Source organism: Myotis myotis, unplaced genomic scaffold (assembly GCF_014108235.1).
Source record: "Myotis myotis isolate mMyoMyo1 unplaced genomic scaffold, mMyoMyo1.p scaffold_m19_p_19, whole genome shotgun sequence".
NCBI lineage: Eukaryota > Metazoa > Chordata > Mammalia > Chiroptera > Vespertilionidae > Myotis > Myotis myotis.
The window spans coordinates 15085275-15108585 of record NW_023416323.1 but is presented as its reverse complement, the minus strand read 5'-3'; the positions used below and the strand labels follow the sequence as shown (position 1 = coordinate 15108585).

At 47.7% G+C, this 23311-nt stretch overlaps 1 protein-coding gene, 1 long non-coding RNA gene and 2 pseudogenes across 2 annotated transcripts; 2 read left to right on the top strand and 2 right to left on the bottom strand.

The window, feature by feature from the left end:
- Nucleotides 1–3798: 3798 nt before the first annotated feature.
- Nucleotides 3799–9456, top strand: LOC118674748 (annotated as a pseudogene).
- A 648-nt stretch (nucleotides 9457–10104) lies between these two features.
- On the top strand, nucleotides 10105–18653 carry LOC118674436. The gene is made up of 3 exons (XR_004973642.1): nucleotides 10105–10579; nucleotides 12592–12785; nucleotides 18570–18653. It is a non-coding gene; the product is annotated as an uncharacterized LOC118674436 (long non-coding RNA).
- Nucleotides 15283–16177, bottom strand: LOC118674434 (annotated as a pseudogene).
- Nucleotides 18654–21269: 2616 nt separating the features above from the next.
- On the bottom strand, nucleotides 21270–22115 carry LOC118674435 (histone H3.3A-like). Its single transcript, XM_036346245.1, has one exon. The coding sequence runs from the start codon at nucleotides 22050–22052 to the stop codon at nucleotides 21642–21644; it is 411 nt and encodes a 136-aa protein (XP_036202138.1). The 5' UTR covers nucleotides 22053–22115; the 3' UTR covers nucleotides 21270–21641.
- Nucleotides 22116–23311: the final 1196 nt, after the last annotated feature.

Here is a 23311-nt window from a genome sequence, read left to right as displayed (position 1 = left end):
TCTAAATTACCATCACCACCAGTATTCAGAGTAATTGGAAAGCTCTCTCACGTGTGGTATCGACGAGGTGGTTCTTTGCACATTTCCCACACAGAGAGTAAGAATAGTGAATCTGCCTGCCTACTACACAGACACCTTGGGAGACTCAGGTGCAAATATAAGAAAGCTTAGAAAAATAAAAAGCAAAATGCAAATTTAAGAGATTTTATGTGCTGCAAAATGAGGTCATGGTTTGAACTGGCTGACAATCATTTCATTAACTGGATACTACAACGTGTGGACATTGTACCAGGTCACCCGGGATACAAAACAGAAGACCAGACCCAGCTTCAAGGTTTTGTTCTAATGAGAAAAACATGATGTTCCTCAAAAGCTTTGTGAAATGAAGCAAGGAACAAGGAAGGAAGAATAGAAGGAGGGAGGTGGGCAAGGGTGAAAAGGAAAGGAAAAAGGAGAGAGACAGTGAAGTCTAAGGAAGAGAATGAAATAAAAATCATTGTTTCACACATTTTGTCCAGTTTTCTCGTTGTCTGAAAGAAATGATAAGTTCAGTCTCATTGCTCCAGTGTGGCTAAAAGCAAAATTCTCTCCTCTTTGGGATTAAAGAATGCTGCCTAATGTCCAACTATTTTGAGATGCATTTGTTATTTATTTCTAATTTAATTCATTAATTTAAGATAGCTAAGAGTTTAGTGCTCTCAATGTCCCTTTAAATACTGCTTAGGCTGCCCCCCGCCCCCCAATTTTTAGCATGTCACATTTTTATTTTCATTCAGTTCAGGGCACTTCCTCTTTTGGTTTCTTCTTAGACCCCTGGGTTACTTAGAAGTGTGTTATTTAGTTTCCAGATAGTTGAAGATTTTCTAAAGATCTTTCTAAAGGGTAATTTTTTCTGTTTTTATGACCCTATCTTCATCTTTATTATCCTATATTTTCACTAAGATATATTTAGTTCGTTAGTTGTTGTTAATCCTCACCCGAGGATATTTTTCCATTGATTTTTAGGGAGAGTGGGAGAGAGAGGGAAAGACAGAGAGAAATATCGATGTGAGAGAAACACATTGATTGTTTGCCTCCTGTGTGCGCCCTTTAAAACTGTCAGAACTGAATGTGGCAACATGTGCTCATGCCCGGAAGCAAAAGCCATCTCAGAGCCCAGTTTCTACCCAATTTTTGTTTCTACTGTCTTTTAGGTTCTAATTTGGTTATTCTTTAGCCCTTGTTAGCTCTCTGATGCCTTTAAGAAGACTTCTTTCAACATCTGTTCAATATTCTTTCAGTTATTTTGAATGGGAGGAGTGGTCCAAATAACCTAACATGTCACTTGAAATGTAGCCTTGCTTCATTTTTACAATGCTGTCTTTCAGTGTGTAATTAATATAGACTGTTTTTTAAAATTTGGAAAATACAGACAAGTATAATGAAGGAAACCTCAAAGTCACCCATAGTCTCCTGTCACACACACAACTCAGCATCTGGGGGAATTTCCGCTGACTGATATTAAGCACAGATCTGTGTGAAAGCCTCACTCATCTGCTTAGCTCACATGTGCAGGGCCTCTTTCATTCTTTTTTTAAAATGTTTAACTTGAGAGAGAGAGACTTGCTGCTCCACCCATTCATACATTCATTGGCTGACTCTGTATGTGTCCTGTCCAGGGAATCAAGCCCAAAACTCTGGCCCATCAGAATGACGCTCTAACCAACTCACCTGCCTGGCCAAGGTGGGCCTCATTTATTCTTGATCTTTCCCTCTCTTCTTTAGATCCAGATCTCAGAGGCATCACGGGAAGATCAAAGACATTTTGTAAACCGTCAGATGCAAAAACTGGGGAGAAGGAAACACCGAAACCTAGACAATAGCACAGAAAAATGGAACAGAAGACAGAAATGATGCTGGATATGCTCACTGCACACTTGGAACCACCTTTAACATCATGGGCCCACAGTGAGTCAGTGAGCAGGTTGAAATGAAGCCACAGACCTTAGCTCACCCATGTGAGCCTGCAGGCTCACATCTGTCCTGGTTCGTGTGTCCCCCAAGCCTACCCGAACACAGTCCAAAACCAGGGCTCCTTCCTACAACGATCAGAGACACCAAACTAGAGAACACACAGTATGCAAAACAATGCAAATCTGTCCCTAATCTGAAGTTTGTTCTTTTTAAAAAAACTCCTTGACCAAATGGTTGAAGATGATTATTCTAAAGTTAAGTCAATTTTTCAAATCCTTATAATATCTATTTGAACATCTGGCTCTTTAATGCTGCCTGACCCAGGACCCGCCCAATCATCTCATAGGCAACAACTCACTAGTGAGCTTGTGTTCTTGCACTAAGTAGCCCCATAAACTCTAGCGGCCTCGCTGTGGAAATAGATTGCACCCACTAAAACCGAATTCTCCAGAAGCGCATTTCTCTCACTGTTCATTCATGAGGTTCTGATCTCAGGCCACCTGGAGGAGGCCAGGTGTTAACATTTCACAGAATTACTAGTATAGTTCTGAAACCTACATTATTGGTACAGAACTAACCACATTCTCCTATTCTCAGCCATATTAGAGAATGACCCAATTCATATAAAACATGAGAAATCAACAAAGACTTCTACACCAGAATCTGAAGCCTGGAATGTTGTAAGAGGCACTCAGAAACTGAATTGGGCCCTAGCCCGTTGGGCTCAGTGGATAGAGTGTCAGCCTATGGACTGAGGGTCCCGGGTTCGATTTCAGTTAAGGGCACATACCCAGGTTACAGGCTCGATCCCCAGTAGGGGGTGTGCAGGAAGCAGCCAATCAGTGATTCTCTCTCATCATTGATGTTTCTATCTCTCTCTCCCTCTCCCTTCCTTTCTGAAAGCAATAAAAATATATTTTTTAAAAAGAGAAAGAAACATAGGGAGAATTGGTTTGCCCAGCATTTCAAAGACATGCCAGGAACAATATATTCATGTTATATGATTTCTAAGTAAGTCAATATTTTCCCATTAATAGCATTTCCTCCAGGGGTCATGAGAATACTCTACAAACTTATTGCATTTTAATTACCTATGTGCTATATCTCTCTTCCACTAGATTCTAATCTCTCAGGACTGATTTTTTTTTTTCTTCTAAATCACCCAAGGATACATGTGTGGTTTTTAATTGATTTTTAGAGATGAAGGGAGAGAAAGAGAGAGAGAGAGAAACATTGATGTGAGGGAGAAACAGCAATTGGCTGTCTCCTGTACTCTAGGGGATGGACCGGGCATCAAACCTGCAACCTAGGTATGTGCGCTGACCGGGAATCGAACCCACAACCCCTTGGTATGCGGGATGACACTTCAACCCACTGAGCCAGCTGACCAGAGCAACAGGCCTCAGACCTCATCTTACTCAATTTTGCATCACTAGGGGATAATGTTGCCGTTTGTTAAATGTTAATAAATTGTAAGTAAACGGTGACTTTTTAGGTCCCCAAATGACTCACAAAGCAATGCAGAGAACGTTTGTCTAGCATGATCAGAGGAATATTTTAGTTGGTCAAATATTTTATTTTATTTATTTTTTTAGAATATATTTTTATTGATTTTAGAGAGGAAGGGAGAGGGAGAGAGAGATAGAAACATCAATGATGAGAGAGAACCATTGACTGGCTGCCTCCTGCATGCCCCCCAATGGCGGGGAGCCCACAACCCAGGCATGTTACCTTGACCAGAGTCAAACTGGGGACCCTTCAGTCTGCAGGCCGATGCTCTAGCCACTGAGCCAAACTGGCTAGGGCAGTTGGTCAAATATTTCACGCACGGATAATTCATTCCAAATGCCTGAGACTCTCACACAGGTGAGACAAAAATGAGTATTTAGAAAGATCTGGCAGAGGAACATAGGACTGATGAATAAATTTAGTTGATAGAATGAGAGCTAAGCCAGTTCCGATGCAATTTAGATAAGGGGCAAGTCCTGACTTCTCCACTAATGTAATTTTTTTTTAATATATCTTATTGATTCTTTACAGAGAGGAAGGGAGAGAGATAGAGAGTTAGAAATATTGATGAGAGAGAAACATCGATCAGCTGCCTCCTGCACACCTCCTACTGGGGTTGTGCCCCCAACCCAGGTACATGCCCTTGACTGGAATCGAACCTGGGACCCTTCAGTCCGCAGGCCGACGCTCTATCCACTGAGCCAAACCGGTTTCAGCTCCACTAATGGATTTTGCAGGTTAGATAGTCTCATTGCAAACCCTTAATTCTGATCCTTAATGTCCCCATTAACAAATTTGGTGTTGGCTCTCACTGATTTATTTCCTAAATTGGTCTTCCTGCCTTCCTCCCTCCCTTTTCCCTCCCTCCTCCCTACTTTCCTTTCTCCGCCCCCACCCCTTTTATTTTTCACCCTAATCTGAGAAGGAAATTTGCAGCAGTGAGCCCTGTAAACACTGCCAGTGCTGAGAGCAAACACACAAAGCAGGTTACTCCAGGGAGCGGGTGGAAGCTGATGCACGGCCAAATCGTGACACCTGTAAAATTGCTGTCAAGTTGTGTGAGGCCCCTTTGCTCCCTTTCTGCTGCCTGACCCTCCCATGTGAGCCTCCACCTCAGTCCTAATGTCCCCGCAGTAGGTCTCCGATGTCTCAATCTCTCAAAGATCCTCTCTCTACAAAGAGACCGATAACTAATGATGTTATAAGTGATGTCGATTGCTCCACCGCATGTGTCATCATAGAAATGCAAATTAAAACAAGGAGGCACCACCACACACTTCGGAGAACAGCCCAAACCCAGAGCACTGACAGCACCAAATGCTGTCAAGGATGTGGAACATCTTTTCATGTAAGTAACGTATTTAATATTACCCTTAATTCACCCCCGAAAGCAGCAAGCCTGTAAGACCAGTGCTGTGAGGAAGTCAGGATACAGTGGGTGGCCTCTGGGAAGCCAATGCCCACCTCACAGAAGGTAGGGTAGGGGACACACTGAACCTGAAGACTCACATGGCTGTGGCTTCATAACAACCCACTCACTGACTCACGGTGGTGCACATGCCAGGAAAGGCTGCTTCCTGGCTGACGAATGGTCCCCATCTTCCCCGAATGCATGCTGCTGGGAGTCCCTGATGAAACATAAGGGACCACTCCCATGCTGCAATGCTGCCGCTGGCCAGCAGGGGGCAACAGTCAAGCAACACAGGGAAAATCAGCTTCACTCACAGGAAAACGTGAGATGTTCACATTAGTATACACTGAGTGGCCAGATTACTATGACCACCTCATCAGTACAATGAAGTGAATTAGTTATGCAAATAATAATAATAATAATAATAACAACAACATTGAGAGTGTTTGCTTAGGAAATTTTCAATATTCAGTATTTTTGGAAGTGTCAATGAAGTACTGATGGGGTGATCATAATAATCTGGCCACTCAGTGTATATTTAATAACTAGAGGCCCAGTGCACAAATTTGTGCATGGGTGGGGTCCAGCCGGCCTGGCCCCAATCAGGGCAGATTGGGGCTGGGCCTGTCGGAAGGTTGGCCAGCTGGCACACCCTGATTGGGGCCCGATGAGGGCTGGGCCAGCTGTGGGGAGAGGCTGTGGGTGGTGGGCTGGCCCTGCCCCTGATTGTGGTGGGGGGCTGATCTGGGGTGGGGCTGGGCAGAGGGAGGGGCTGCAGGAGGTTGGCCAGCCGGCCCCACCCCCTATTGGGGTTGGGGGTGCAATCAGGGGTGGGGCCGGTCAGGGGGAATGGCTGTGGGAGGTTGGCCGACCAGCCCCACCCCCCAATCTGGCCAGTTTGCCTGCCATAGTGGGTGTCATAGTGACCAGTCGTTCCAGTCATTCCGATGTTACAGTTGCTGGCTTTTTATATATATACTAGAGGCCCGGTGCACAAAAATTTGTGCACTCGGGGGGGAGGAGGGGTCCCTCAGCCCGGCCTGTGCCCTCTCGCAGTCTGGGACCCCTTGGGAGATAACGACCTGCTGGCTTAGGCCTGCTCCCGGGTGGCAGAGGGCAGGCCCAATCCCTAGGTGCAGCCCCTGGTCGGGCTCAGAGCAGGGCCGATTGGGGAGTTGGGGCGCCGCCCGCTGTCATGCACAGAGCGGGGCGATTGGGAGGTTGTGATGCCACCCTCAGTCACGCTCAGGGTAGGGCCGATTGGGGGGTTGGGGCACCGTCCCCTGTCCCACTCAAGGCAGGGTCGATGGGGAGGTTGCGGTGCCACCCCCTGTCACGCACAGAGCAGGGCCAATCAGGAGGTTGGGGTGCCTTGCCCTGTTACAAACAGAGCAGGGCAGATAGGGAGGTTGTGGCCCCGCCCCCTGTCACACACAGAGCTGCAGGGCGATCAAGGGGTTTGGGCGCTGCCCCCTGTCACGCTGATCCTGGTGCCGGGAGGCCTCGTGGCTCTGCTGATCCCGGTGCTGGGAGGCATATTACCCTTTTACTATATAGGGTAGAGGCCTGGTGCACGGGTGGGTGCCGGCTGGTTTGCCCTGAAGGGTGTCCTGGATCAGGGTGGGGGTCCCCACTGGGGTGCCTGGCCAGCCTGGGTGAGGGGATGATGGCTGTTTGCAGCTGGTCACACATCCTTCAGGGTGGGGGTCCCCACTGGGGTGCCTGGCCAGTCTGGGTGAAGGGATGATGGCTGTTTGCAGCTGGTCACACACCCTTCAGGGTGGGGGTCCCCACTGGGGTGCCTGGCAAGTCTGGGTGAGGGGCTGAGGGCTGTTTTCAGGCTGGGGGTGACTGAAGCTCCCAACCGCTCCTTTTTTTCTTTCTTTTTTTTTTTTTATTCTGGGCCAGCTTTAGCTTTGAGGCTTGGCTCCAGCTCTTAGGCCTCCGCTGCTGAAAGTAGGTTTCTGGCCTTTGCTTACAATGTTGCGATCCTGCTGGCTGAAGCCTGGCGGACTAAAGCGGGTTTCTGGGGTTTTGTTTAGCTTCTATATTTGTTACATAGTTGCTTAGAGTTGCAGCTCAGAGGCCTGCAGTGGCAGGCGGGGAACGTTGGAGTCCTCCGTCACTGAAGCAAGCAAGCCTCATGTTAGTTTCAAGCTGCCTGGCTGCCGGCCGCCATCTTGGCTGGCAGTTAATTTGCATATTGCCCTGATTAGCCAATGGGAAGGGTAGCGGTCGTACGCCAATTACCATGTTTCTCTTTTATTAGATAGGATATAGACTAGAAGCCCAGTGCACAAATTCATGCACATTTGGGGTCTCTCTGGGTGGCCTGCAGGGATCAGGCCAAAACCCGCAGTCCAATGCCGCTTGCAGCTCCTACCTGCTGCTCCCGCTCATCCCAGCCCCACTGTGCCTGCTGCGGACTTGTGCCCAACCAGTCCTTATCAGGGGAGGCTCGCACTGCCGCAGCAGCACTCGCCAACCATGAGCCCTACATCTGGTGCCCTCCCACGGGGAGTGGCTTGCGGGATCGGGCTGAAACCGGTTCTCTGACATCCCCTGAGGGGTCCTGGATTGCGAGAGGGCACAGGCCAGGCTGAGGAACCCCACTGGTGCACAATCAGGCCAGGAAGGGACTGCGGGAGGGCTCCAGGGCATGTCCGGCCCATCTTGCTCAGTCCTGATCGGCCAGACCCCAGCAACAAGCTAACCTACCGGTCAGAGCACCTGCCCCCTGGTGGTCAGTGCACATCATAGTGATTGGTCGACCGGTTGACTATCTGCCCCCTGGTGGTCAGTGCATGTCATAGAGAGCAGTTGAGAAGCCTTAGCATATCATTAGCATATTACACTTTGATTGGTTGTTTGGTTGTTCTGCCATTCGGTCTATTTGCATATTACCCTTTTATTATATCCTATATAACAAAAGCCAAGGTGGCGTCACGTGGCGTCGTCACAAGATGGCCGCCACAAGATGACCACACGCACAGCGGAGGCGGGGCCTGGTGGCAGCTCCGCGTGGTGAGGCCTGGGGGTCCCGCAGCGCTGCGTGGTGCAGAGAAGGCCGGTCTTGGTGTCTCTGCAGCCTCACGTGGAGGAGGCAAGTCCTGGTAGAGGAGGCGGTCGCGGCAGGGGAGGGCAGTTGGGGGCAATCAGGCTGGCAGGGAAGCGGTTGGGGGCGATCAGGCTGGCAGGCAGGCGAGTGGTTAGGAACCAGTCCCGGATTGTGAGAGGGATGTCTGACTCCACAGGGATTGGGCCTAAACCGGGAGTCGGACATCCCCCAAGGGGTCCCATACTGAAGAGGGTGCAGGCTGGGTTGAGGGACACCCCTCCCACCCCCAACCCCCATGCACAAATTCTGTGCACCGGGCCTCTAGTAGGATAATAAAAGAACAAGCGAAAACAGTGAAAAGCTTTACCACATTTAAAGATTACCAGGTATGCCACCCCCGCCCCCTCCCCTACCCCTGGCTGCTCTGAAAAGCTATCTTTGCGTTGTTCCTGTGCTGCAGTCACTTCAGTCACGCGCCTCCGCTGCCGCCACGACCATGGACTCCAGCAGCTTCCTCAACAAAGTCCTCCAATTCTCATTCTTTTAAAAAAATCTGCTGCCCCACCATCTCAGATGAGGCCATGGACACCAGCTCCGAGATCACCACTTAAAGGAGAAGGCACAGAATGGAAGTGACACACCTGCCAATGGGAACGCTAATGAGGAAAATGGGGAGCAGGAGGCTGACAGGAGGCAGATGAAGAAGAGGGAGGAGGAGAGGGGGAGGAGAGGAGGAGAAAGAAAAGAAGGGAGGAGGAGGAAGAGGGGGAAGGTGACAGTGAGGAAGAGGATGGAGATGAAGATGAGGAGGCTGATTCAGCTTCTAGCAAACAGGCAGCTGAAGATGATGAGGATGACGACGTTAACACCAAGAAGCAGAAGACCGATGAGTGTGACTAAACAGCAAAAATGAAAAGTTAAAGGCCTCCGTGACCTATTCACCCTCCACCCTCCATCTCATAATCCATACCTGGTCACCTTGGAGTACAGAATCTGCTTCTCCACCACCCAATCAAAACCACATGAATTTGCAACAGGGGATGAAAAAAAGACCCAATCTTCCAAGGCCCTGCTTCTTCTTTTTTTTTTTTTTTCTTAAAAGTGCTTTAAAAGGAAAATTTGTTTGTATTTTTTTATTTATATTTTACACTTTTGTTCATTTTATTAGGGGTCAGCCATTTTTAATGCTCTCGGGATGACCAAACCAGCCTTTGTCCTACTTCTGACTTTACTTGTGATGTGACCATTATAATTTCAAAGGAAAAAAAAAGAAAACACCTTGTAAGGAAAGCAAAAACAACAACAAAACTCTCTTATTCCGAGCATTCCAGTAACTTTTTGTGTACGTGCTTAGCTGTACTATTAGTAGTTGGCCTGTATGAGATGGTTGAAAAGGCCAAAGATAAAAAGTATCTTTGTTTTTCTGTCCATGAAGCTGCTGTTTGTTTGTTTGTATATTTATTTTGACTTGTTTGATGTATGTGTGAAGCGATGTTGTCCAACAATAAACCGGAATTTAATTTTGCTGAATTGTTCTAAAAAAAATTACCAGGTACTTTGTGACGTGAACATCCCACCCTTCCATTTCTGCCTCTTAACCCAGGCCTGCCAGTATCTGGGAAGAGGTCTGCACTTCTTTGTGAGAATATACTTAAGCAGAAGATGATGTCTTATTTTCTCTTAACATGAAACCGCTTTGGTCCCGGTCCAGGTGGCCAGGGTGGAGTAGACCGGACCCTTTCTTGGGCCAAGGATGTGGGCAAAGAGGGGCAGACCCCAGGGCCTGGGCTCAGCAACAGCAGCCGGAGCTTCTTTCGAGGTGCTGAGCAGCGCCATGGTTCTAATCATTAGAACCAGGGGTGGGCAAACTTTTTGACTCGAGGGCCACAATGGGTTCTTAAACTGGACCGGAGGGCCGGAACGAAAGCATGGATGGAGTGTTTGTGTGAACTAATATAAATTCAAAGTAAACATCATTACATAAAAGGGTACGGTCTTTTTTTTTTTTTAGTTTTATTAATTTAAAAGGGGTCGGATCCCCCGCCGACTGTAGTTTGCCCACGGCTGTATCTAATGGATCACTAGTTGCCCTGGCCGGGGTGAGGCCCAGGGATATGTACGGGCTGTGGGCACAGTTCCCACAGCAATGCGAAAGGGACCTGAGAGGAAAGCTTCATCCCAGCACCTACACCTCCCAACAGCGCTTCGGTTTAGCGGTGAGCCTGAGTCACTCTTCCTGGGCTCCCCCTGGCCTGGCTGATGCAACATGGCCTGAAGTTGAGTAGAAGAAGCACGGAGCTTCTACTCAATGTTGGAGCCGCCAGCAGAGGGCAGCCTTTGCACACCCACGGCGGCATCCCCTGGAGCCACGTGACACCAGCTTTGCATCATCCCTCCCGGCGTCCAGGGGCACAAGAGCAAGGCTCTGGGACTAGCCACCGCCAGGGCTGAGCCCGCAGGAATGCATCTGGGCCTCAGAGGGAGCAGCGCCCCAAGCTTTTTGTGCCGCGGAGCCTGACCTGCTGCTGGTGTCACAGACAGAGCTCGTGGGTCCCCCGCAGACCTGCAGCTGTACACTCGGTCTTACCTACAGGCTGGCTGTGATGGCTCAGAAAGGCAGACGCTGGGAATTCTCTGGTCGCTCCCAGGTAGATACTGTGTTAGAAGCTGCTTTCTTTTTTTTTTTTTTTTAATTAAATCTTTATTGTTCAGATTATTACATTTGTTCCTCTTTTCCCCCCCCATAACTCCCCTCCTCCCAGTTCCTGCCCCACCCTCCGCCCTCACTCCCCACCCACTGTCCTCATCCATAGGTGCACGATTTTTGTCCAGTCTCTTCCCGCATCTCCCACACCCCTTTCCCCCCCAGGAATAGTCAGTCCATTCCCTTTCTATGTCCCTGATTCTATTATAATCACCAGTTCATTCTGTTCATCAGATTATTTATTCACTTGATTCTTAGATTCACTTGTTGATAGATGCATATTTGTTGTTCATAATTTGTATCTTTACCTTTTTCTTCTTCTTCCTCTTCTTAAAGGACACCTTTCAGCATTTCATATAATCCTGGTTTGGTGGTGATGAACTCCTTTAGCTTTTCCTTATCTGTGAAGCTCTTTATCTGACGTTCAATTCTGAATGATAGCTTTGCTGGATAAAGTAATCTTGGTTGTAGGTTCTTGGTATTCATCACTTTGAATATTTCTTGCCACTCCCTTCTGGCCTGCAAAGTTTCTGTTGAGAAATCAGCTGACAGTCGTATGGGTATTCCCTTGTAGGTAACTGAGTTTCTTTCTCTTGCTGTTTTTAAGATTCTCTCTTTATCTTTTGCTCTTGGCATTTTAATTATGATGTGTCTTGGTGTGGTCCTCTTTGGATTCCTTTTGTTTGGGGTTCTCTGCGCTTCTCGGACCTGTAAGTCCATTTCTTTCACCAGGTGGGGGAAGTTTTCTGTCATTATTTCTTCAAATAGGTTTTCAATATCTTGCTCTCTCTCATCTTCTGGCACCCCTATAATTCTGATGTTGGTACGCTTGAAGCTGTCCCAGAGGCTCCTTACACTATCCTCGCATTTTTGGATTCTTTTTTCATTTTGCTTTTCCGGTTGGGTGTTTTTTGCTTCCTCACATTTCAAATCATTGACTTGATTCTTGCGCTCCTCTGGTCTGCTGTCGGGAGTCTGTATAATATTCGTTATTTCAGTCCGTGTATGCTTAATTTCTAGTTGGTTCACCAATATAACATCGAGGGTCTCATTAGTTTTCTTGTAGATCTCATTAAGTTTATCGGCGGCTTCTAAACAGTTCTTGAGAGACCTTAAAAGTGTGGTTCTGAACTCTATATCTTCCATTGACAATTTTGTCCTGTTTCTTTGTCTCCGCATTTTGTTATGCTTCCTTGGTGCACCCCCTAGTGGTCTTTGTTCGCAGCCTTATAGTTAAACCTTGATTGTTGTAGCTAATACCAGGGAGGGTTTGACCTCCAGGCCAAGTGGCTATGAGAATCAGCTGTGTCTGCAGTGAGAGAACTTCTGTCCTCTAGGAAGGTGCTAATCTAGCCTTTGCCTGAGGCTATCCGGCAAATGCCTCTGTGCAGGGCTTGGGCGGGGCGGGGCGGGTCAAACAGGATCAGCAGGGTGGGCCGGAGAGAGCAGTTATGGCTGCCCTTAGTCCTGTCCCCAGGGGCTCTGCCTCTCTGAGTCCCAGCACCCGCTGCAAAGCTCGGAGAGAAAGCTGCACTCGCTCTGACCGAAGCCAGACAGTCCCGCTTCTCCCGTTTGAGTCTGGGTCCCTAAAGACTCGCCTGTATCTGGAGCTCAGAGTCTGCAACTCCCTCCCGATTAAAAACGCCAACCGCGCCCTCCGCCGCCAGCCCGCTCACGCACTCCGCACCTCAGAATTTGACTTCAGCACTGCGCCTCCTCTGAGTGTCCGTATGCGTTTCTCTTTCCTCCTAGTTGTAGGACTTCCACTCAGCCAGCGTTCCTGTGGTTCTGGGTGATGTCCGTTCCGTTTTTTAGTTTCACTTTTGAAGTAGTTGTTCAAGGCAGCAAACTCCGGGGTTAACCTATGCCGCCATCTTGGTTCTCCTCGAAGCTGCTTTCTTGTCTTCGTTATTTTTTAAAAGAGGCTTCAGTACTGACTTAGTAATGGTTTTACAGGATGGAATGAAGCCCCCTCGTTTTCACACTCACACACAGTACCCTGGGAGTGAGTGTGGCTGGCACCCTGGGGCCCCGGTAGAGTCTGTCAGGCTTTCATAATCGGGACAGAGGACAGAGGAGCCGGGGAAAGGAGGCCAACCGAATACCGGATGTTTGCAACCCTTGGCGTCACCATCATCCAGTGTCTTCAGGTATCTATGGAAACCCCTGAATACTGATGTGCTCCACTGTTCTGAAACAAATGGACTCAGAAGTCCCCTTTCTGCCGGCCAGGTGATAAAGTGATTGCCCAGGGCTCAGGGTCCATCAACATCCTTATCTCCGTCATCCAAATGCTTGAAGTGCCAGAGCTTGACCTCTAGCTTCCTGCAGACAGAGCCAAGCCCTTCCCCCACCTCCTTCCCCAGCAGCATTTATAATCTGCTCTCAGCATTTCTTGTCTCCAGCCCTCCACCCACCGGACCTGCCCCTCTCTCCACTTTCTCCAGCCTCTTAGCTTTCACCTGTGGCTTTTTAAAATTATTATGAAATTAAATACATTTTTTAAATTTTGGAATAATTGTGGATTTGCAGAAAAGTTGCAAAGATAGTTCCAATGGTTCTTTTTAAAATATGTTTTTATTGATTTCAGAAAGTGGAAGGGAGAGGGAGAGAGAAATAGAAACATCAAGGATGAGAGAGAATCATCATTGGCTGCCTCCTGCATGCCCCCCATTGGGGATCGAGCCAGCAACGGGGACCTGTGTCCTGACCTGGATTTGAACCGCAACCTCCTGGTTCATAGGTCAGCGCTTAACCATTGAGCCATACTGCTGGGCCCAATAGTTCTTGTGTGTTCCTCTCCCATGGCCAAAACTCATCGGTCAAAACTCAGAAGCCAACACTGGGACTTGACAGTTAGCTAAATGTCAAGCTTAATTTGGAGTTTGCTGGTTTTCCCAATAATGTCCTTGTCTGGTCCCACTCAGGAGCTCATGTGGGGTATGAGGCTGCATGTCGATGTAGCTCATTTCTCATGCAGGCCCTGGATCATCCTGCCAGCCTGTGCTCTCCACCCCAGGCCCTAGGGAGAAAAGACACCCTTGATAGTAGTTCTCCGTTAGCTTAAGTGCCTTTGGATGAAATGATGAAAGTGGCCAAAGGGCATCCATTTGACATTCTACCCAACCACCTGAGACACTGGCCTTCCCCCATCCTTCAGAGCAGCGGCTCCCAACCCTCCCGACGCCGCGGCCCTTTAACACAGCTCCTCATGTGGTGGTGCCCCCAATGTCATTGCTACACACTGAACATAATGAAAGCATAGTGATGAATCACACAAACAACATGTAATTATGTGTTTCCGATGGTCTTAGGCGACCCCTGGGAAAGGGTCGTTCGACCCCCAAAGGGGTCTCAACCCACAGGTTGAGAGCCGCTGCTTTAGAGGTACCCACTGGCCTCCTTATCTCTACAGTTGCCTCACTATCAAGATCCTAAGTATTAGTCATTCATTATTTAGTATAAGCTGCAGGCTTTGCTGCCGTGCTGCACATTACTGAGATGTGAAGATGGGGAGTTCTCTGGGACAGGAATCATCTAGAATCTTGAGTAATAGTAGGAATTAAAGCCTCTTTGAAAATCCCATTAATTAGAGAAAGTCCCCTCCTTTAAAAAAATATATATATATGTAAATATATATATATATTTTTAAGAGAAGTAAGCTTTATTTCCTTGTTTCTCAAATAGAGTTGGCTGAGCTGGTTGCTTTTTGGTAATTAATCAAAGAGATGGGAATGCAGACTGGTGCAGCCACTATGGAAGACAGTGTGGAATTTCCTCAAAAAACTAAAAATGGAACTCCCATTTGACCCTGTGATCCCACTTCTAGGAATATATCCCAAGAAACCAGAAACACCAATCAGAAAGGATATATGCACCCATATGTTCATAGCAGCACAATTCACTATAGCTAAGATCTGGAAACAGCCTAAGTGCCCATCAGTAGATGAATGGATTAGAAAACTGTGGTACATCTACACGATGGAATACTATGCTGCTGGAAAAAAGAAGGAACTCTTACCATTTGCAACGGCATGGATGGAGCTGGAGAGCATTATGCTAAGTGAAATAAGCCAGTCAATGAAGGAAAAATACCACATGATCTCACTCATTCATGGATAATAGAGACCATTATAAACTTTTGAACAATAGATACAGAGGCAGAGCTGCCTCAAACAGATTGTCAAACTGTGGCGGGAAGGCTGGGGAGGGTTGGGGGGCAGGAGGGAGGGGAGTAAGAGATCAACCAAAGGACTTGTATGCATGCATATAAGCATAACCAATGGACATAAGACACTGGGGGGTAGGGGCTGCCAGGGGATTGTTAAGGGCGGGGGGAAAAAGAAAAAGGACACATATGTAATACCTTTTGTAATACTTTTAGCAATAAAAAAAAAAAAAGTTGTTGTTATAGCTGCCTCTATGGCAGTGGTTCTCGGCCTTGGCTGCGCATTGGAGTCACCTGTGAATCTTTTTGGAGTCCTGATTTCTGGGCCTCATCCTCCGGAAATTCTGTTTCTTTGTTATGGGATGAGGCCACAACATTAGTAGCAAGGAGGCAGGGTTTCCGGAGGGTGAGGCCCAGAAATTGGGATTTCGGAGGGATTCCCAGGTGATTATGGTGTGCAGCCAAGGTTGAGAACCACTGCTCTATGGCATAAAAAAAAAAAAAAAAAAAATTAATCAAAGAGACCAAATCCCATAGCCACAGGGGCAGCAGGCACAAAAGCAGATGCATCAGCCAAGAAGGCCTTGACCTTTTCAGCAAGTGGGAAGGTGTAATCAGTCTCCACAGACAAAGCCAGAACTCGCTTGTACCCATTGATGATAGAATGGGGTACTGACGCAACAGTTGGGTAACCAATCTGAAGGCATACGCTGGCAACATTGCGGACACCCTCCAGGAAGCGGGAATGCAGAGTTTCCTCTGTGATGTCAAGCACTTCCGGGCTGTAGATGCTGCCGTTGTCAAACACCTGCTGGATGATCAGCCCACAGGAGAAGGGGGAGATATTCAGCATGTGCAGCAGTGTGGCTTCGCTGGCTCCCACTTTGTCTCCAGTCTTAATCAGCTGTGCATCACTCAGGATTTCAGCAGTGATGCCTAAAGCCTGGAAGAAGGAGGTCTTCTCTGGCCCCAGAACAGTGTTCTGGGCTGGCACAGTGACTTCACATGGGACCATGGCACCAGCACGGGCAGCAGCTGGCACCTGATTGGCCAGCAGCATGTCCCGGATCTCAGTGAGGTCCTCCTTGGTGAACACAAACCCCACATTCCCCCGATATGAGGCAGCAGTTTCTCCAGAGCCGGGTTGTTTTCCAGGTGTCCTCGGATGTCCTTGCGCATCATGGTGTTCTTGCCCATCAGCACCACAGCCCTCCCGCGGCGGGACCTGCGGATCTGCTGCCTCTGCTTGGAGCCCACATTGGCTGCTCCCACAATGAAGCATTTTGGATAATCATCCAGGAGTTGGATGATCTCAAGGAAGTAGTTGGACTTCCAGGTCGCCCTGTCTTCCCTGGGCATCACAGCGGTGCGTCAGGGATAGCCACGCAGGGTTTAAAGATGATGTCACTCCCACGAGGACGCCTGGCGAGAGGAAGCTAAATATATTTTTATTGATTTCAGAGAGGAAGGGAGAGGGAGAGAGAGAAACATCACTGATGAGAGAGAATCATTGATTGGCTGCCTCCTGCACTGGGGATTGAGCCCACAAGTCAGGCATGTGCCCTTGACTGGAATTGAACCTGGGACCCTTCAGTCTGCAGGCCCACGCTCTATCCACTGAGCCAAACCAGCTAGGGCACTCCTTTTTTTTTTTTTTTTTTTTTAAATTTAAATTCTTTATTGTTTAAAATATTACGTAAGTTTCCCTTTTCCCCCATTGACCTCTCCCCAGCCACTCCCAACCCCCAGCACATGCCCTCACCCCCTGCTGTCTGCGTCCATTGATTATGCTCATATGCATGCATACAAGTCCTTTGTTTGATCTCTTATCCCCCACCCGCTTTCTCTCTTAGGTTGGATGGTCTATTCAATGCTGCTATGACTCTGGCTCTATTTTTGTTCATCAGTTTATGTTGCTCATCCCCCACTCCTGTGACTGGCCCTTTTGTACCCCAGGATACCTGCAATAGCATTTTGAAGCGTCTACCCCAGAATCTTCCCATTAGCTGTGTATCATGATGCCCACCCTCCACATTCTTCCCCTAACCCCACAGCTGAGGTGCTGACACAGGACATCATTTGAGAAACACATCTGTGCAGCATCGAGAGGCTGGCAAGACGCATTCTTTACTGTAGAAAACTAGAGAGAAGCTCTCTGTGAGAAAATCTTACTGAGGCCAGGCCCTCCTTCAAGGCCCTCTCCCAGCACTCTGGTGCCTTTGTCCAACTGCCCAAAGGTCATTGGGTTTCACTCGGAAAACCAAAACCAGCCCTTGGGCAAGGGATGCAGAAATCAAAATGTTGGATTTCTATTGCCAAAGATCTGCTCAAACTTTCCTGCTTTTTCCTCCTCCTGCCCGAGTTGAGGGTAGAGGGGCGCTAAATTCTTCAGATCCTGGCCCAGGCTGGTTGATCTGCCATCTGGGTGTCCCCTACCACAGATGGACCCAGCCATGCGTGAGCAGAGGATTCCCTCATCTCCTCAGTGCCTCCTTGCACCTGACCCCCACAGGCCTGATTTCTTCCAGCTCCTTGCAGTGACCTTGTGGGGACCAGAGGGGATTCAGGTCTTCAATAGGATGCTAGGGGAGTCAGGTCATGCACTGGCAAGGATTTGGAGTAGGATGGGGAGGTAGATCAGGGCATTTTCCATACAGTAGGGTGGTAGATCACCAGGCAGGATGGAGGAGGACTGCAGGGTTTGGATTTACAACAGTGCTCTCCTGTGGTCCCTATGACCTTTGAAATGCAAGTACCTGGTCAAAAACTCAAGTCTGGCCACCTTTAAAATACAGGTTTCTGGGGAATACTTAGCCATGTGTGCAGATCAAGTTCACGCATTACAGCTTTGATTGCTGGATCGCTTGCTTTTATCTATACTGCAAGAAGTCTGCAAGGTGGATTTGGAGTGGTTATAATGTCTTTTGCTTTATGGAAAGTGTGCTTTGAAGCTAAGTCTGTTTAAAATATGTTCATGGGTGTCAATCTAAGAAATGCTGGTTGTTTGCTTGTCTTGGTTATTGAGGACTGAAGCTTCTAAGAATTATTAATTGGAAATTATGTGATTTTGGTAATAAAAGGCATGATGCATAGAGATGCAGTTTGAAAACTAGTTATTCCTAAAAGTTATAAAAAGGTTTGTGAAAATTATGTTTACAAGGGAAAATGTTACAAGGAAACAAAGCCAAACACTGTTGGGCAACTTGCAACCAGCTTGTAACTAACAACCATTACCTTCCCCAGCGGGCACAAAGCACATGGTTAAAAATAAATAAATAAATAAATAAATAAATAAATAAATAAATACCTCCCTGCCGAAAGGGAGGGGTGAAGAGGAAAGAAAAAAAGGTCGTTTTACTCCCCAGGCAGAGAGGCCGGCAGTGTCAAGGCTTGGCAAGGGAAAGTTTGCCAGCTACTTCTCATGATTTCTGAAAAGGCTAGAACAAAATAATGGGGAGTCTTGAGATTTAATCTATACCAACATACTCAGCAGAGACCTACAGACAGGAGGGTGTATGGTGTATTGGACCCCCACCCGGCCTACTCTTCTGATTGGTTGGGGGCCTGTTTATGCTTCATGAGCCAGAGGTATAGGTTTACTTGCTTTGCTTTTTCAATGAAGATACACACCTTGATTGCTTTGATTGATTGGCTTTTCACAGAACCGTCAAGGTCTCTCATATAAATTCATTTGTATGAGAAGGCAAAATGCAGATTTTGTGACTTTTGTTAAAGGTATTCCTAATTTTTAAACTTTGTTTTTCAGATACAAGGAAACAAAACAATTTGGCAAATTGTATATTTTTCTCCCTACCTAATCCCTCAAGAATAAATGAGTCATGGCAATGCGTTTCTTCGCCTGGGTTCCATAAGACCAGTTTCCAATAATAGTTTTATTAATGAAGACTTTTGCTGGGGTGCCATGTCTGAGAGAGTCATGCCTGGACTCTGGATGTCACCGGAGGACTTGAAGCCAGCGTAGGCCCCTTGGAGAATAGCCTGGTGCCTCACTTGGTCATGTGGTTTACGGCAGTCTTTCCAGGTAAGGAACGAAGGTTACTTTCCGGAGAGATGGCCTGAGAAGGACCTCAAGACACCCATGGGAACCTCAAAAACTTGAGGACTGTACCCCAAATCTGCAGGGATTGCAGGCAAGCCTGATGGCAGCTAGGTGGCTCAGCTTCTTTGCCCGGAGGGGCTCATTAAAGCTTGATCATGAGATTCCAGCAAAACAGATTTTAAAAGAGCCTGGACAGTCAGTTACTGCTCTTGTTGTGTTCATGCAAACACTCAGGCCAAGTTAAAATTAGACTTAGTGCAATAAGTGAATTGGTCTTTAATAAGAATGGAGGTGGCTTTGGGGAGAGAAATTATATTTCAACAGACTTTATAATACACAATTGTCCGTTGATTCCAATTAATTATTTCAACGTTTCATCTTTCACCTATGAATTAAACTGAAGCCTAAGTTTGTCTAGTTTTCTTGAATGCTAGCTACAATTCTCCAGACTAATACTTGCTTTGCTCCCATTTTTTGCCTTGGAATCATTGAACACTAAAATGCTTGTACCATCTCTCTATATAAAACCCTAATATGCAAATAGACCGAATGGCAGAACAGTCGAACCACTGGTCACTATAATATGTGCTGACCACCAAGGGGCGCGCGTGGAACATGGTGGGCATCGGCAGCAGGTGGCAGAGCATGGAACATGGTGGCTTTTTGCCATAGCGGGATGGTGGAGTAGGTGAGCAGGGGCGCCAGACCAAGGCGGGGTGGTGGTTGCTGTTATCGGGGTGAATCTCTGGTGGTTACTGAAAATTCTTTGCTCCTGTGCATCGCAGTCCCACCCTGGTGCTCACACCTGCTAGTGGTGCCAGCCCTGTTTGCACCTGCTGCTGGTGCCAGAGCCGCCGCTTGCACCCACTGTCAGTGCCCAGTGCCATCAGTGGGTGTGAGTGGCGGCTGCTGGTCCCAATCCCCACTGAGGGCTTCTCCACCTCCGCCTGCTCCTGAGGGGCGATCGGGGCAGGCAGCTGCCTCTCACACCTGCTGCTGGCGACAGCCCCGCTCATACTTGCTGTTGGCGTCGGAGCCGCTGCTTGCACCGCTGCCTGTGCAAGGCACTGGTCCCAATTGCCCCTGAGGGCTTCTCCACCTCCCCCTGCTCCTGAGAGGCGATTGGGGCAGCAGAGGTGATGGTGCCGCCCCACTCGCACCTACTGCTGGTGCCGGCCCCAATCACTCCGTGCTGTCAGCGGGTGTGAGTGGGGCAGGCACCATCAGTGTGTGGGAGCGGCGATGGTGGGAGCAGGGCTGCTGGTAGACAGGGGAACAGGGGCCATGGTGAGAGGGGTCAGGCAGGGGCTGGAGGATGGGCTGGACCCACCACTGTGCCCACTGCAGCCTCACGGCCCACAGTTCCTTTCAAGGTGCACAAATTTGTGCACTGGGCCCCTAGTTTATTATAATTGTTGTTAAGTTTGTCTCCACCAGGTTACAAGCCCTACTCGCACACAGGAAATACCACCTCTAAATACCATCACCACCTCCTTCCGTGCTCAGGCCTCATCGTCCTTTTGACAGAGAACAAGGATTTCTTGGCTCTGAAGAAAAATGTCACCCCCTTTAATGTGAGATTTGCTTAGCCCTTTTCCAGTAAGGAGTTACTTCAACAGTGGATGTAAAGTCCTAGTCCTTACTTTTCACATATGAACCTCATTGCTGACACACTGGGGAGACCAGAATGAAAAGATAGATCTTTTGATAGTGAGGGCACACATAGGAATAAGACCGAAGTTGTTTGTACTTTCCCCGGGCTCTGGGTACTGGCCAGTCCAGAGCTCTGGGTACTGGCTGAACTCTCCCAGCCCTCAGCCTAGAGGCCCTTCTTTTTCAACTCCTTTGGGAAACTCAATGGATACTTCAAAAACATTGAAACCATTTCAGATACTTTCAACCACGGGTTAGTACATGCTTCCCCACATATGGAGCAGGATGGGTGCCTGGTAGGACCACGCTGGTAAGAGCGCACAGTCCAGTGGGTCAGTTCTGTTAGTGGGTGCACACTAACAGGTTTTCTCACCCTAGACCTCATCATGCCAATAAGTGCAACTAGTCCGGCAGATCCTCTTTTGTGGTTGCACACAAAGAGGCACTCTCTCACATCCCTCATCTAGGAGGGGGATGCCCCAAACAGAGAAGGGAGGATCACAGAGGATGGTGGACATCCTTTTGTGTGTTTTCTTACAGATGGGAAGCACTTTGTCCACACCCCGTGCAGATAGCCCTTTGGGCTGTATTCTTTTTTTATATAGTTTAATGTATTTTAATAGCAAACTTACAGGAACAGCACAGAAGACAGACAACATTAAAAACATGTACTTGCATGTAGGACAACTAAGTGAGAAAAGGAGAGTGAACGGATGGAGTCTACTGTGTGATAAAAATGCTACAAACACCATGTAGTTGCCATCAATAAGAAATTTACTTGTTTTAAAAAAATCCAAATGCTGGCATTGTCCAGAAAAATTTAACAGGTTTATTTATATTGTTATAAAGTTGAACTGCTGAAACTTGCTCACTGAAACATTTGACTTGCATTAATGCTTTATGTCCCCGCATTTATATTAAAAAAATTCACACACAAATGAAAATGGAAAAACTGCCAAATAGCTGATTTGTCCCCTATTTTCAACTTGCAATCATATACTTAGGTACCTTTTGACCCCATGGGAAAAAAAAAAAACAAAAAAAAACCTAACGTTCAGAACTACCAATAACAGGAAGAAGAGAAAAATTTTTAAAAGAATGAAATGTTTCCATCATAGTGGATTCTTAAGCACGTTCTCCACGTATGCGGCGTGCTAGCTGGATGTCTTTTGGCATAATTGTTACACGTTTGGCATGGATAGCACACAGGTTGGTGTCTTCAAACAGGCCAACCAGATAGGCCTCACTTGCCTCCTGCAAAGCACCAATGGCCGCGCTCTGGAAGCGCAGGTCTGTTTTGAAGTCCTGAGCAATTTCTCGCACCAGACGCTGGAAGGGAAGCTTGCGAATGAGAAGCTCAGTGGACTTCTGATAACGTCTAATTTCACGAAGTGCCACGGTTCCAGGCCTGTAGCAACGCGGCTTCTTCACCCCTCCGGTGGAGGGCACACTCTTCCGAGCGGCTTTGGTCGCCAGCTGCTTCCGAGGCGCTTTGCCCCCGGTCGACTTGCGGGCGGTCTGCTTGGTACGAGCCATGGCGCAGGGACCTCATCACTTACCCCCCTTCTCCTTCGGCTGGAGCTCGGCGAGCTGGAGGCGGCGCAGGCATTGGAGGCTGGGCTGTATTCTTAAACAGTGGGACCCTCAGACCCTTATGAAGAAACACTGGATTTTTTTTTGTACCCAAACATGGCCTCAGTATCAACTGGAAAATAGAGAGATATGGCCCCAAAAATACCTTTTTGCAATTAAATCTTTTCCATATAAGAGAAGGGAAGTAGTTTAAGGTCTCGTATATCCAGGCTTTCTTTACTTTAAGAAACAATAAAAATTATGTCAGCAATGCAATATTGAACCTTAGTTCTTGACAGCCTTGTCCCAAAAACAATACCAGAGAGTCAAAAACCCCTAAGAAGATGACAGGGCCTAGTGGCCTACAGAATACACCTAAGCCATCTTGTCCTCCTTAAAATACAAGTCCCCTGGAAGGACTAGTCCCACCAGGACCAAAGGGGACTCAGACACCCAGGCCCCTGAGTACCATCTGCCCTCTCCAGGCAATGGCAGGGGAATAGTTTTGACCCAGCCTGGTCCAGGTATCGTTTTCCATACAGGACTTACAGCAAATTAAAGAAATAATCCCATCCCTAAGAAGCTGGCTAGTCCCTTTTCTCAGCCCTTTGTTTAGCTATTTCTATTGTTTGTCTTTGGCCCTCATTAAACCTCCTAATACATTTTGTTTCTTCTCGCATAGAGGCTATAAAACTCCAAATGTAACCCCAGATGGATTCAACTGCCTTTTACTATGGACCCCTAGACCGGCCTCCTCCAATGGGACCTGACAACTGCTCCCCCACAACGCCCACTGTCAGCAGGAAGTAGCCAGAGCAGTCGTCATCCCTGCTCCCAACAGCAGTTGGAGTCTCCTAATTGGAGGGGGGACTAAGAGGGTTAACTTGAACATAGGCAGATAGGGCAGGGGCCCAGGAGAAAACAAAGGCAGGTGGAACATATGCAGGGGCAGACATGGCAGTTTGAGCAGCCTAACCACAGGGACCACACAAGCAGAAATAATAAAATGTTTCTGGATTCAAAGCGGGAGGCATGGGAAAATAAGGGAGGGCCTGCAGCAACAAGGTGTATGAACACATAGGAACAGAGAAAGTTCAGGTCCATTGCTGGGTAAAAACAAGTCAATCAGGTGATGACACAAGTAGACATGGAAGCAGGCTTGTGGCAAATATATACCTCTGTACTACAAGGCCTTAACATGCAGCCCATTACTGGTTTAATAA